Raw genomic sequence first — 13,558 nt, 5'->3', positions numbered from 1 at the left:
CGTCTGGGAGCCGGTTACGGAAGATAATTTAGCCCTAACGGTGTCATATAATAATCTTACCAATTCAATGAGCTACGCTACTCCACTCTCTACACTCCTGCGCCTGTGTTTGGTTTTTGTGTCAACTTTAGATGGAAATGCTTTAGTGATGCGGTCTATCATCCGTTTCTCAGTTTTAACTGTGGAGAGTTTTCCTTATCAAGCACCACACGATCACGACTCCGGTATGTTTATTAACTTTCATCCCCTCTTGTTAATATTTATTTTTTGCAACCACCATGTAGCAAAGTGGATATGAGCTGCTCCTGTCTCCATCATTTCGCCATTGCGCCCTGTAATCACCCTTTCTAAATGTTGAATCACTTCTTGAGGACTCCTCGAAAAAAAAAAAACCTCTATCATCACCATTCCCTCTCACTAACTCCCCTTCAAACTCTTATACATAGAGCATGTAGCTGCACAAGACGGTGTTACACGTATTCGTCCGCCACGCCCAAGGAGAGCCTGCACCTCGACACTTTTAACTGTCAACATTATCGACTGCCTGATCACGGGCATCCCATGAAAATGTTTTCCAACCTCATGCGGGACGAACCAATCTCGGTGGAGCTGTATTCGCTATGCACTTATGATTATACAAATGCAGCCCCCGCCGTTTTTCCAGTTGGTTTCCAAAACGTGCGAACAAAGGGGAAGGAATATGAAATTTTGGAATCCATCACCAACGCATGAGCATTTGTAGTTGGAGCAGGCGCCAATGTCAACTATCCCTCCACGAGTATATAAAGATATATTATTTCACTCACCGGAAGTATTCATAGAAAGCAAGAAAAAACATTAAGAGACCACACCTCAGCAGTCTACACGCTGGAAAGGCTACTCCGGAGGTTCTTGATGAGTACAATCAGCACGTTTATCACCTCTTACTGCCCACTACACAGAGGGGCATGTGGCTGCCAGGTGGCATTGTAAAAAAAATGCGGCGACAGCATCGAGTTAAAAACAAACATAACACACGTCGATACAAAACAGGGACGCAGAAAGTAATTGTCCCTGCACCCCTTCTCAAATGAGAGAAATCTTCATTGGCTGTCAGAAAGAAAAAACAACTATGAATGATTAGCAATAGGCACCACTTTGAAGAAAGCTCATAATGCAACGCATTCGTTGTTACAATAAAAACGACTAAAATAACAGTTTCTACATGATGTAAGCAGTTGTACACAAGCGTGATGATATGAAGCATGGTATTCGCTCAGGCTTCAGACCTATGAGAAGGAAGTAGAAAAATAGCGGCAAACGCTTGATGTAGATAATTATTCACAAGGTCCGAAAATAGTATAGGATTTTCTCAGGTAATATCGAGTGAACTCATACTCCAATTTGGGCCGCATGAAAACACTCGTGCCAAATACGTTTCTGCAAACCATCAGCCTCTATTCAGCAAGAGGTGAAAACATTTATACCAACGGCAGGGGCGCCGCTTATACGCGAATTTTTTGCAACGGTGGAAGAGAGTAACATCTGGGAAAAAAAGAGGAGCCCGAGAAGCACGATAGTGCCGATATAGTCGTGCAAGTGCGTCTCTGAAAGGGAAATGAGGGCAGTGGCAGCAAAATGAAGGAAGTTAAGGAAGATATGGTCGGAGTCCTGCAGCTTCTTCGATTTTAAGACACACACGCGAATAATATAAGTAGTTTCCAGATCACCGTTGCGTCGAAAGAAGCATCTGAATAAGAAATATGTTCCATGAAATGCAAGAAAATACCGCTAAATTTTTTTTGGAATTTTCTTCGTGCCTTCGTGGGAGTTTCCCCCCACTGTCGCGGCTATCAGCCATCACCGTAGAGCCCTGAGATGCTATCGGTCTGGCGACTGTGGCAGAGTCTCCCTTTTTTATTCATCCTAACACACTCTCTATAATTTTTGTTGTAGCTCCGCAGTTGAACGGAATACAGCAGATGGGGCGAGAAGCCCCCCTCACCCCGGACTCTCCCAAAGATGTCAATTAGCAATCCTTTTGTTTTGATTTTTGTTATTCGTTTATTATTCTCTCTCCCTCTTTCTGTTTCTGTTGCTTGTTGACTGCATACCCCCTCTGTCTCTGAGGGTGTCTGGACTATTCCTGCGTCCGGTGCTTTTCCTGCTAGCTCCACTCTCGGCAATAAGGGGGGAAGTTGCAGAAGGGAGAGTGGGTTGTATGACTGTTACATTAGGGGAGGACTTCACCTGCGGCCGGCTCCGTTCAACCGCAATGAGAAACTGCGCCAGCCTTTTAGAAAAACATACATCCTGCACACACTCACCTTCTACCGCAAACCTGACACGTAACTCCTTCAAACCGGGACAGCTCATCAAGTGCAGCGACGTTTCTTCGCAGTCGCCGCGTTGGCTGGTAACAGCGCGCTCTACCTTCATACCGTGCATCTTCTTTTGATGGAGGGTGAGGCCAGTTTTGCTAGCACACTGCCTTCCGCATGTCGGGCACACCAACATGGATGCGTTTGTATGCGGGGAATCAGTGGCACACAATTTTGTGCTTTTGCTGCATTTAAGTTCGACTCCCTCACCTTTGTGGAAAGCCTTACAGTGTCGGATGAGGGAGTCCCTGCAACTGAGCACTTTTTGGCACACACCGCACTGTACCTCGCCTTCCCCCGGGACGTCAACGTTTCCCTCACGGGCACGCTTACGAGGGAATTGCACCACCATCACGGTACCGTCCTCCATCACTATGCTTTTATGTTTGAATTTCTTGTGTAGTGACAGGAAAGAGCGTGTACCGAAGCTCGCCTCGCACAGGTCACATTGAAACGGCAGCTTCCGTGTATCCTGAGGGACTGGCGCTGCTGGGGCTCAACCATCTCCTTGCACTGAGTCCTCGTTCTCCCGTCCCCTTTTCACGCGGCAACTACCGCTGCCTATGCCATGTATTGTTCTAAGGTGGTGTAATAGTCGGCCTGGCACTGCGAATTTGGAGGTACAGAAGGGTACAATGAAGCACCTGCGGTCTCATCGGGACTCGTGTGCTCGATGGTAGAGGAACGATCGCCAGCACTGGAGGGGGCTCCGGGGGGATGTCCACTGCAGGTGTTGCATCGCCGTATTTGATCCTCCGGAGGGCATCAGCTCGCACAAAGCCATGTTTGTTTACCATGTGCGTTACAGCACTCGAGCGGCATTGGTATGTGGCATCACACTCCGTACATTTGGTCGATTCGGAGGTTCTCTGAACAGTGCGTGTCGCAACAGGTGGGGCTGTTTGTATTGTTGGTCCTATTGCTGCATGTTGCGGGTTACACCATCGGCACTGTGGAGGCACACTCGGGTTGATCTTTCGCAACATCCATCCATAGTGTCTTGAAGACCCAACCCGAAAGCGTGCCAGTGCCGTTTCTTCTTCCCTCGTCAGTTCTTCCTTATGTTTTGTTGGAAAGTGGTTGCCCGTGATACCAAACCTATGAGTGTTCTCATGGACTTCTCCCGACCTAAGCACTCGCTTCGCATAAGCAATGATGTCGGGGATCCATGTATCTCGCAACTGTGGTAAATCAGCGGCCTTTTTGGCCATTTCATCGCAAACCTCATTCCGTTTCACGCCACAATGGCCAAACACAAATTGCAGTCGGATACGTATCTTCCTTCTCTGAACTTGAAGCAGAAGCCTCCATAGTCGTCTTAGAATTGGGTCCGTTACGGCTAGGGGGCCTGTCTGCAGTGCTGTTAACATTGACAGCGAGTCAGAGAAGATGGACAACCTGCTCGGTGTGCTTCTGTATGCCGGAAGCCATTTCAGCAGCCGTTGCAGTCCTATCTCTAATGCTACGCATTCCGCTCTGTAACTGCATGAGAGTTCCCCTTCTCCGGTCTTGGGTGCACAAATCAGCGTGTTGTTTCTATAGAGCAGGGCAGCTGATCCGGACTTCTCACCGAGGGACACGGATGTATCAGCCCACAATTCGTAGTGCTCTCGCCGCGGTGGCTCCTTCCCCCTCCGTGCAAACTGCCGTGCAAACCACTTTTCGGAAGCCTCCCTTTTGACATCGTCAGGGTCATCAGCGCACAGAGGCTTTATCTGCGTGTGAAATATCGGACGGCAGCTGTGGCGGAGCGTCGATGTCTCTAGTGGGTGCTCGTGTGGCTCAATGCGGAGGTGGGGATAGGACCGCATGATGCGGGAATGTAGGGCTCTGACTGGGTGTTTGCTGTGGTATACTTCCTCAGCACTGCGCCGCAAACATCCGCCTCGTGACTCACACATCAGCATGAATTTCATGCTGCGCAGAAGAGTGGTCGTCTTGAGTGGCAGGAGGTTTGCTTTCAGCAGAGAGTCCTCTTTGCGCGTCCCATGCGGTATGCCAGCTATGATTCGACTGGCTTTCTGTTGCGCTGCTGCAAGGAGGTCGCGACTTCGTTCCGAAGCGTCCCAGTACCATACCTCAATGCCATAGAGCTTTTTATCTAGCACTCGTACAGATAAAAAGCTCTAAGTACTTGTCGTCTTGGCCCCCATGTAGAAGCTGAGATGGCCGCTATCTGCAGTAGTCTGAAGTCCATCTTGCGTCTCGTTTCGGCCGCATGTGTTGCCATCCCTTGCAGACACTGGAATGTTACTCCTAGAAGCTTCGGTGTCCTGTCGGCTCCTATTCTTTCGCCGTCCAGTTGCAATGTAAGGGGGTGGCGCTCTATACACCCGAAGAGTGTGCACTTTGTTTTCGCTACGTTGACAGACATGAAGTACTCTTTTGACCACTGTAACACCACGTTTAGACCGCATTGTAGTGTGTGGTTGATGACATCCCTCTCTGTGTGCCTCGCAAGTAGCGTTAGGTCGTCTGCAAAGAATCCGTGCTGCAGTAACGGCACTTCTGCAAGGCGTTGGCTCAACGAGTTCATGACAATAATGAACATGATTGGGCCAAGGACAGTTCCCTGTGGCACTCCTCGTTCAAATGTTCTGCTGCTGGAAAGCTTCTCCTTGAATCTCACTCTGCCAGTTCGGTTACTCAGAAATGATACGCACCACTTCACAATGTGGGGTGATACCTTCATTCTGTGCATTTCCCTCGCAATTTTGTCGTGGTCTACTGTATCAAATGCCTTCTCGTAGTCGACAAATACAGCACCTGTACGAGATTGGTGCGTGGGGCGGCAGAGGGCAGCGCGGACGTGCAGGAGTTGTTCGAGCGTTGAGCATCCGGGGCGAAAGCCTGATTGCTGCGGCGTCAGCTGGGACTCAACAGTGTCTCTAAGCCTCGCGGCAATTATGCGTTCCATGACTTTGCAGAGACAGCTCGTGAGCGCCACAGGCCTGTAAGATTCGAGGTCCTCCGCCTTTTTTCCGGCCTTCAGGATGGGGATGATAACACCGGTCTTCCATGCAGGCGGCACGACTCCCGTTCGTAGGCTCTCATTGAATAGCCTCAGAACAACATTCAGCGCTGTTCTGCCGAGATGTTGCAGTGCCTCGTTGTATAAGCAATCAGGTTCGGCTGCGGATCCACTCGGTAGCAGTTTGATCGATCTCCGTAGTTCAGCCATCGTGATGGGACTGAACTCACTCGCTATCGTCTTTATTGGTGCCGGTGGGTGTGAGTCGGGGTGCCTTCTTTCTCGGGACAAGTACAGTTTACTGAACCTCTCAGCTTGACGGTAGTCCGTGATGGCCGCGTTATCAACAAGCACAGCCGGTGTGGTTAGTGGTCGTGGTGCATATACCTTCTTGACAATGTGCCAACTGCAGCGGTCTGACACCGCAAGTCTGGAGCATAGCGTGCTCCATCTCTTCTTTGTGGTACGGTCCAGGATCTGCTTACGCGTGGCTACCAACTTTTCCCTTCTGTGGGAGGGTCCGCATCCAGCGATCTCTTCATCGAGTTTCGGGAGTGTATGTGTCCAATGTGGTGGCGTTGCTCTGCAGCCACGGGGGACGGAGACCTTCGTCGCAATGCGGATGGCGGAGCTCAATTTCTGTTCCAGGGTGTTGACGTTCCTCTCTCTACCAATTTTCCTGCAGAGCTCGTCAACCTTGAGACGGAAATTCCTCCAGTCAGCTTTTAGCCATGCGTACATGGGCTTTCGAAGCCGCGGGCAACTCAGTGCATCTGTGTCGTCTCCAACGATAACGTCGAAAAATATGTGATGGTGATCGCTATCGGGAGAATACAGCGATGTCCACGTGTACACTGTGCAATTCCTTGACAGTTTCACATCAGGGGTGGACTCCCCGTGGTGGCGCGCGTACCTGGTGCACTCACCAGTGTTGCCGACCAGAAACTGGTTGTCAATGCACCACTGTGTGAGGGTTTCACCCTTGGTATTTGGTGGGCTCGCGCGATCCCATGCCAACGCGTGTGCGTTAGCGTCTGCACCGATGAGCTGGGCACCGTCAGTTGTCAGAAGCGTATCTAGGTCAGTTGCCGTGAAGGTGTGTTTTGGTGGGATGTATGCCGACGTGACAGTCAGCGCCGTTCCACGTGCAAGGCGAATTATTGCATGGACTTGTTCAATGCAACCAACAACGGCCATACCGGTCTCGACTGGTACGTCCTCCCTCACTAGTATTGATACACCACCTCCTTTGCAGTTACGAGCTATTCCGTGATGTTGGTAGCCAGCAACGCTAAAGCAAGCCGTCTCTCCAGGCGTCATCCTTGTCTCGCTCAACAGACAAAAGGAAATCCGCTCATCAACAAGGGTTTTGTGGAGTGCTAATCTCTTTCCTTGAGATAACCCGGCGCAGTTCCACTGCATCCCGCGCAACGACGGGCCGGGATTCTCTTCCACATCACCGGACAGCAGCATCTTAGTGCGGATGATACTGCTGATGGCACGCTGTCACGTGCCCAGGGACCGACAAGTGAAAAACGGTGTCCCAGCAAGACGCTGCTGATCCCTGTGCTGTATGATGCCGTAGCCGGAGCAAAGCAGTGTTCCCCATGAGAAGAACGCTGCTGGCTCTTGGCTTCCCCCGATGAGACGGGGTACTGGACTCTGACACCACCTTGATGTGGCCAGCATCACCAGGGTATGCAGCATGATCCAAACGGCGCAATGCCTCATTATCAACAATACAAAATTTTTTTATTTTCTCATTTATACTAAACAAACATCTTTCCACTTTCCAACTCATCGACACAAAAAAAAAAAAGACAAAACATGAGTCACAAATTATTCACAAAAACACCAATTTTCTCATAAAAGAAAAGACACAAAAAAAATACACAACACAAATACATACAACAGCTCGACAGCTTCCTTCTTACTTTAAACACCCATCTATGCGTATTAATGCTCATTATTGTGCATTATTGCAAAAGCACGCATATGTGTGCATTATTGCGTATTATTGTGCATTATTGTGCATTATTGCAAAAGCACGCATATGTGTGCATTAATGCGTATTATTGCTTATTTTTGCGCATTATTGCTTATTATTGTGCATTATTGCAAAAGCACGCATATGTGTGCATTATTGCGTATTATTGTGCATTATTGTGCATTATAGCAAAAGCACCCATATGTGTGCATTAATGCGTATTATTGCTTATTTTTGCGCATTATAGCAAAAGCACGCATATGTGTGCATTAATGCGTATTATTGCTTATTATTGCGCATTATTGCAAAAGCACGCATATGTGTACATTAATACGTATTATTGCTTATTTTTGCGCATTATTGTGCATTATTGCAAAAGCACCCATATGTGTGCATTCATGCGTATTATTGCTTATTATTGTGCATTATTGCAAAAGCACGCATATGTGTGCATTAATGCGTATTAATGTGCATTGTTTCGCATTATTGCTTATTATTGCTTATTATTGTGCATTATCGCAAAAGCACGCATATGTGTGCATTAATGCGTATTATTGCTTATTATTGTGCATTATTGCAAAAGCACGCATATGTGTGTATTAATGTGCATTATTGCTTATTATTGTGCATTATTGCAAAAGCACGCATATGTGTGCATTAATGCGTATTATTGCTTATTATTGTGCATTATTGCAAAAGCACGCATATGTGTGTATTAATGTGCATTATTGCTTATTATTGTGCATTATCGCAAAAGCACGCATATGTGTGCATTAATGCGTATTATTGCTTATTATTGTGCATTATTGCAAAAGCACGCATATGTGTGCATTAATGCGTATTATTGCTTATTATTGTGCATTATTGCAAAAGCACGCATATGTGTGCATTAATGCGTATTATTGTGTATTATTGCTTATTTCTGCGCATTATTGCAAAAGCACGCATATGTGTGCATTAATGCGTATTATTGTGCATTATTGCAAAAGCACGCATATGTGTGCGTTATTGCGCATTATTGTGTATTATTGCTTATTTTGTGCATTATTGCAAAAGCACGCATATGTGTGTATTAATGTGCGTTATTGCGTATTATTGTGCATTATTGCAAAAGCACGCATATGTGTGCATTAATGCGTATTAATGAGTATTATTGCTTATTTTTGCGCATTATTGCTTATTATTGTGCATTATTGCAAAAGCACGCATATGTGTGCATTAATGCGTATTATTGCTTATTATTGTGCATTATTGCAAAAGCACGCATATGTGTGCATTAATGCGTATTATTGTGTATTATTGCTTATTTTTGCGCATTATTGCAAAAGCACGCATATGTGTGCATTAATGCGTATTATTGTGCATTATTGCAAAAGCACGCATATGTGTGTATTAATGTGCGTTATTGCGTATTATTGTGCATTATTGCAAAAGCACGCATATGTGTGCATTAATGCGTATTAATGAGTATTATTGCTTATTTTTGCGCATTATTGCTTATTATTGTGCATTATTGCAAAAGCACGCATATGTGTGCATTAATGCGTATTATTGTGTATTATTGCTTATTTTTGCGCATTATTGCAAAAGCACGCATATGTGTGCATTAATGCGTATTATTGTGCATTATTGCAAAAGCACGCATATGTGTGCGTTATTGCGCATTATTGTGTATTATTGCTTATTTTTGTGCATTATTGCAAAAGCACGCATATGTGTGCATTAATGCGTATTATTGTGCATTATTGCAAAAGCACGCATATGTGTGCGTTATTGCGCATTATTGTGTATTATTGCTTATTTTTGTGCATTATTGCAAAAGCACGCATATGTGTGTATTAATGTGCGTTATTGCGTATTATTGTGCATTATTGCAAAAGCACGCATATGTGTGCATTAATGCGTATTATTGTGCATTATTGCAAAAGCACGCATATGTGTGCGTTATTGCGCATTATTGTGTATTATTGCTTATTTTTGTGCATTATTGCAAAAGCACGCATATGTGTGTATTAATGCTTATTTTTGTGCATTATTGCAAAAGCACGCATATGTGTGTATTAATGTGCGTTATTGCGTATTATTGTGCATTATTGCAAAAGCACGCATATGTGTGCATTAATGCGTATTATTGTGTATTATTGCTTATTTCTGCGCATTATTGCAAAAGCACGCATATGTGTGCATTAATGCGTATTATTGTGCATTATTGCAAAAGCACGCATATGTGTGCGTTATTGCGCATTATTGTGTATTATTGCTTATTTTTGTGCATTATTGCAAAAGCACGCATATGTGTGCGTTATTGCTTATTATTGTGCATTATTGCAAAAGCACGCATATGTGTGCGTTATTGCGCATTATTTTGTAGTATTGCTTATTATTGTGCATTATTGCAAAAGCACGCATATGTGTGTATTAATGTGCGTTATTGCGTATTATTGTGCATTATTGCAAAAGCACGCATATGTGTGCATTAATGCGTATTATTGTGTATTATTGCTTATTTTTGCGCATTATTGCAAAAGCACGCATATGTGTGCGTTATTGCGTATTATTGTGTATTATTGCTTATTTTGCGCATTATTGCTTATTATTGTGCATTATTGCAAAAGCACGCATATGTGTGCATTAATGCGCATTATTGCTTATTATTGTGCATTATTGCAAAAGCACGCATATGTGTGCATTAATGCGTATTAATGAGTATTATTGCTTATTTTTGCGCATTATTGCTTATTATTGTGCATTATTGCAAAAGCACGCATATGTGTGCATTAATGCGTATTATTGCTTATTTTTGCGCATTATTGCTTATTATTGTGCATTATTGCAAAAGCACGCATATGTGTGCATTAATGCGTATTATTGCTTATTATTGTGCATTATTGCAAAAGCACGCATATGTGTGCATTAATGCGTATTAATGTGCATTGTTGCGCATTATTGTGTATTATTGCTTATTATTGTGCATTATTGCAAAAGCACGCATATGTGTGCATTAATGCGTATTATTGCTTATTATTGTGCATTATTGCAAAAGCACGCATATGTGTGCATTAATGCGTATTAATGAGTATTATTGCTTATTTTTGCGCATTATTGCTTATTATTGTGCATTATTGCAAAAGCACGCATATGTGTGCATTAATGCGTATTATTGCTTATTATTGTGCATTATTGCAAAAGCACGCATATGTGTGCATTAATGCGTATTATTGTGTATTATTGCTTATTTCTGCGCATTATTGCAAAAGCACGCATATGTGTGCATTAATGCGTATTATTGTGCATTATTGCAAAAGCACGCATATGTGTGCGTTATTGCGCATTATTGTGTATTATTGCTTATTTTTGTGCATTATTGCAAAAGCACGCATATGTGTGTATTAATGTGCGTTATTGCGTATTATTGTGCATTATTGCAAAAGCACGCATATGTGTGCATTAATGCGTATTATTGTGCATTATTGTGCATTATTGCTTGTTATTGTGCATTATTGCAAAAGCAGGCATATGTGTACATTAATGCGTATTATTGTGCATTATTGCAAAAGCACGCATATGTGTGCATTAATGCGTATTATTGTGCATTATTGCAAAAGCACGCATATGTGTGCATTAATGCGTATTATTGCTTATTTTTGCGCATTATTGCTTATTATTGTGCATTATTGCAAAAGCACGCATATGTGTGCATTAATGCGTATTATTGTGTATTATTGCTTATTTTTGCGCATTATTGCAAAAGCACGCATATGTGTGCATTAATGCGCATTATTGTGCATTATTGCAAAAGCACGCATATGTGTGCGTTATTGCGCATTATTTTGTAGTATTGCTTATTTTTGTGCATTATTGCGTATTAATGCGTATTATTGCTTATTATTGTGCATTATTGCAAAAGCACGCATATGTGTGCATTATTGCAAAAGCACGCATATGTGTGCATTAATGCGTATTATTGCTTATTATTGTGCATTATTGCAAAAGCACGCATATGTGTGCATTATTGCAAAAGCACGCATATGTGTGCATTAATGCGTATTATTGCTTATTATTGTGCATTATTGCAAAAGCAGGCATATGTGTGCATTATTGCAAAAGCACGCATATGTGTGCATTAATGCGTATTATTGCTTATTATTGTGCATTATTGCAAAAGCACGCATATGTGTGCATTAATGCGTATTATTGTGTATTATTGTGCATTATTGCAAAAGCACGCATATGTGTGCATTAATGCGTATTATTGTGTATTATTGCTTATTTTTGCGCATTATTGCAAAAGCACGCATATGTGTGCATTAATGCGTATTATTGCTTATTATTGTGCATTATTGCAAAAGCACGCATATGTGTGTATTAATGTGCGTTATTGCGTATTATTGTGCATTATTGCAAAAGCACGCATATGTGTGCATTAATGCGTATTATTGCTTATTTTTGCGCATTATTGCTTATTATTGTGCATTATTGCAAAAGCACGCATATGTGTGCATTAATGCGTATTATTGTGTATTATTGCTTATTTTTGCGCATTATTGCAAAAGCACGCATATGTGTGCATTAATGCGTATTATTGTGTAGTATTGCAAAAGCACGCATATGTGTGCGTTATTGCGCATTATTGTGTAGTATTGCTTATTTTTGTGCATTATTGCGTATTAATGCGTATTATTGCTTATTATTGTGCATTATTGCAAAAGCACGCATATGTGTGCATTATTGCGTATTATTGTGCATTATTGTGCATTATTGCTTATTATTGTGCATTATTGCAAAAGCACGCATATGTGTGCGTTATTGCGTATTATTGTGCATTGTTGCGCATTATTGCTTATTATTGTGCATTATTGCAAAAGCACGCATATGTGTGCGTTATTGCGTATTATTGTGCATTGTTGCGCATTATTGCTTATTATTGTGCATTATTGCAAAAGCACGCATATGTGTGCGTTATTGCGTATTAATGTGCATTGTTGCGCATTATTGCTTATTATTGCTTATTATTGTGCATTATTGCAAAAGCACGCATATGTGTGCATTAATGCGTATTATTGCTTATTTTTGCGCATTATTGCAAAAGCACGCATATGTGTGCATTAATGCGTATTATTGGTTATTAATGTGCATAATTGCCTATGATTTTTAAATCGCTTTCAGATGACAAGATGCATTGTGTGTTTTGCTAATGAGAACATTGTGGAGCACATGCTCATGTTTTCATTTGACGAGATGTCTCTTTTTAAGTGAAAAGGTCCGGGGAGATAGAGTATTCTATTATGGTAATTGTGCATGTTGCACCAGTTACCCGTGGGCTTGGTTGGTGTTGGCGTTTTTGGAAATGCGAAAAAGTTGTTGATATGTCGAAGATTTATAATACAGAACGGGAAGATAATACTATGGCGAACTTTCGCGTGTTTACTAATTGTTTTTTTGTTTTGTGAGTGGTGTCAACTTTTTTTATTTATTAACGGGTATGTAGTTGTTTTTTTTCGTTGGCGGAGAAGTGATGCAAGGGGTTTTATTGGGTGTTGGGATTGAAAGATTTTACTGAGTTGCCTTCAAATTCTTCGGGTCTGCTGCCATTCGCGGCTAACACAGTTCGTGTTGCGCCAGTTTAAAGGATCCTATCTTGTCGGGCGCAGCCCGCGTTCGCACACATTTGTAGGCAGCGCTGTTGCGGAAACGAGTTGTAGTGTGACCACCGATCCCTTACAGCATTTCATTCGAAGTCGTAGAGAGATCCCGTCGCAAACATCAACTCCCCCATTCGGACAATTTTGAAAGCAAAAATGACACGAAAAGTGAAGTTACTTATAGGAGCCGACGGATGGCTACAACAGGTTCAGTGAATAGAAAGGGCGTGGATGCTACAAAACATGTCCAACATTCTCGATCGCACGTGTTGGTCATGTTTTTTTTTTTTTTTGAAACGCAAGTACAGTTACATGCGAAGGGGCACATCGACTTATCCAACGACGGGTTGCCCCCTCAAAAAGCACGAAGGAGGGTCCCACTGTCCAAGGGCAAGAAATTGGACGGCAAGCGCGGGGGACATAGTGGGGAATGGGCGGCGTGCTGAAGTAGGCCTCGCGCGCCTGAAAAGCGCGTTTTTCTTCGTCACATAGCTGATTTTGATGAATATTCCTCACCAAACTACCACGCACTCACTTACTTCGGCCTGCCAGCGTCCCAAATGCGATAAGCCCATGTTACGTGGGGGAGCCTATGGAC

At 43.2% G+C, this 13,558-nt stretch overlaps 4 protein-coding genes across 4 annotated transcripts in view, besides 8 other annotated features; 3 read left to right on the top strand and 1 right to left on the bottom strand.

Moving 5' to 3' along the window:
• Positions 1 to 11: part of a sequence feature (Signal peptide predicted for Tb927.1.3720 by SignalP 2.0 HMM (Signal peptide probabilty 0.603, signal anchor probability 0.000) with cleavage site probability 0.217 between residues 30 and 31) that runs on past the window's edge.
• Positions 1 to 298, top strand: part of TB927.1.3720 (hypothetical protein, unlikely) — a gene marked incomplete at both ends in the record, with an annotated part of 381 nt that extends 83 nt beyond the window's left edge. Inside the window, one exon of the mRNA XM_001219067.1 lies at positions 1 to 298. This exon is cut by the window's left edge and continues 83 nt beyond it. Within this exon, the coding sequence (XP_001219068.1) occupies positions 1 to 298 (298 nt within the window).
• A 53-nt stretch (positions 299 to 351) lies between these two features.
• TB927.1.3710 (hypothetical protein, unlikely) lies at positions 352 to 732 on the top strand (the record flags this gene model as incomplete). The annotated part of the gene is made up of 1 exon (XM_001219066.1): positions 352 to 732. The coding sequence occupies one exon, from the start codon at positions 352 to 354 to the stop codon at positions 730 to 732; it is 381 nt and encodes a 126-aa protein (XP_001219067.1).
• A 184-nt stretch (positions 733 to 916) lies between these two features.
• On the bottom strand, positions 917 to 1,246 carry TB927.1.3700 (hypothetical protein, unlikely; the record flags this gene model as incomplete). The annotated part of the gene is made up of 1 exon (XM_001219065.1): positions 917 to 1,246. One exon carries the CDS (start codon positions 1,244 to 1,246, stop codon positions 917 to 919), a length of 330 nt encoding a protein of 109 aa, XP_001219066.1.
• Positions 1,007 to 1,060: a sequence feature (3 probable transmembrane helices predicted for Tb927.1.3700 by TMHMM2.0 at aa 5-27, 34-53 and 63-80).
• Positions 1,088 to 1,147: a sequence feature (3 probable transmembrane helices predicted for Tb927.1.3700 by TMHMM2.0 at aa 5-27, 34-53 and 63-80).
• Positions 1,166 to 1,234: a sequence feature (3 probable transmembrane helices predicted for Tb927.1.3700 by TMHMM2.0 at aa 5-27, 34-53 and 63-80).
• A 529-nt stretch (positions 1,247 to 1,775) lies between the features above and the next one.
• Positions 1,776 to 2,028: a repeat region (RIME-B (ingi); similar to Trypanosoma brucei ribosomal mobile element (RIME) in rRNA (EMBL:K01801) (1402 bp); Blastn score=331, E()=1e-88, Id=93%).
• Positions 1,776 to 7,033: a repeat region (ingi; Similar to T. brucei repetitive element ingi3 EMBL:M16068 (5204 bp); Blastn score=4278, E()=0.0, Id=95%; several point mutations (pers. comm. F. Bringaud)).
• Positions 6,781 to 7,034: a repeat region (RIME-A (ingi); similar to Trypanosoma brucei ribosomal mobile element (RIME) in rRNA gene (EMBL:K01801) (1402 bp); Blastn score=389, E()=e-106, Id=95%).
• Positions 7,035 to 7,074: 40 nt separating this feature from the next.
• Positions 7,075 to 12,569: a repeat region (repeat region, 33.21% GC content).
• Positions 13,192 to 13,452, top strand: TB927.1.3680 (hypothetical protein, unlikely; the record flags this gene model as incomplete). Its single annotated transcript, XM_001219064.1, has 1 exon — positions 13,192 to 13,452. The coding sequence occupies one exon, from the start codon at positions 13,192 to 13,194 to the stop codon at positions 13,450 to 13,452; it is 261 nt and encodes an 86-aa protein (XP_001219065.1).
• Between the last annotated feature and the right edge of the window lie 106 nt (positions 13,453 to 13,558).

This window comes from Trypanosoma brucei, chromosome 1 (assembly GCF_000002445.2).
Source record: "Trypanosoma brucei brucei TREU927 chromosome 1, complete sequence".
NCBI lineage: Eukaryota > Euglenozoa > Kinetoplastea > Trypanosomatida > Trypanosomatidae > Trypanosoma > Trypanosoma brucei.
The sequence above is the reverse complement of the archived record's forward strand: the minus strand, read 5'-3'. Positions and strand labels throughout refer to the sequence as shown.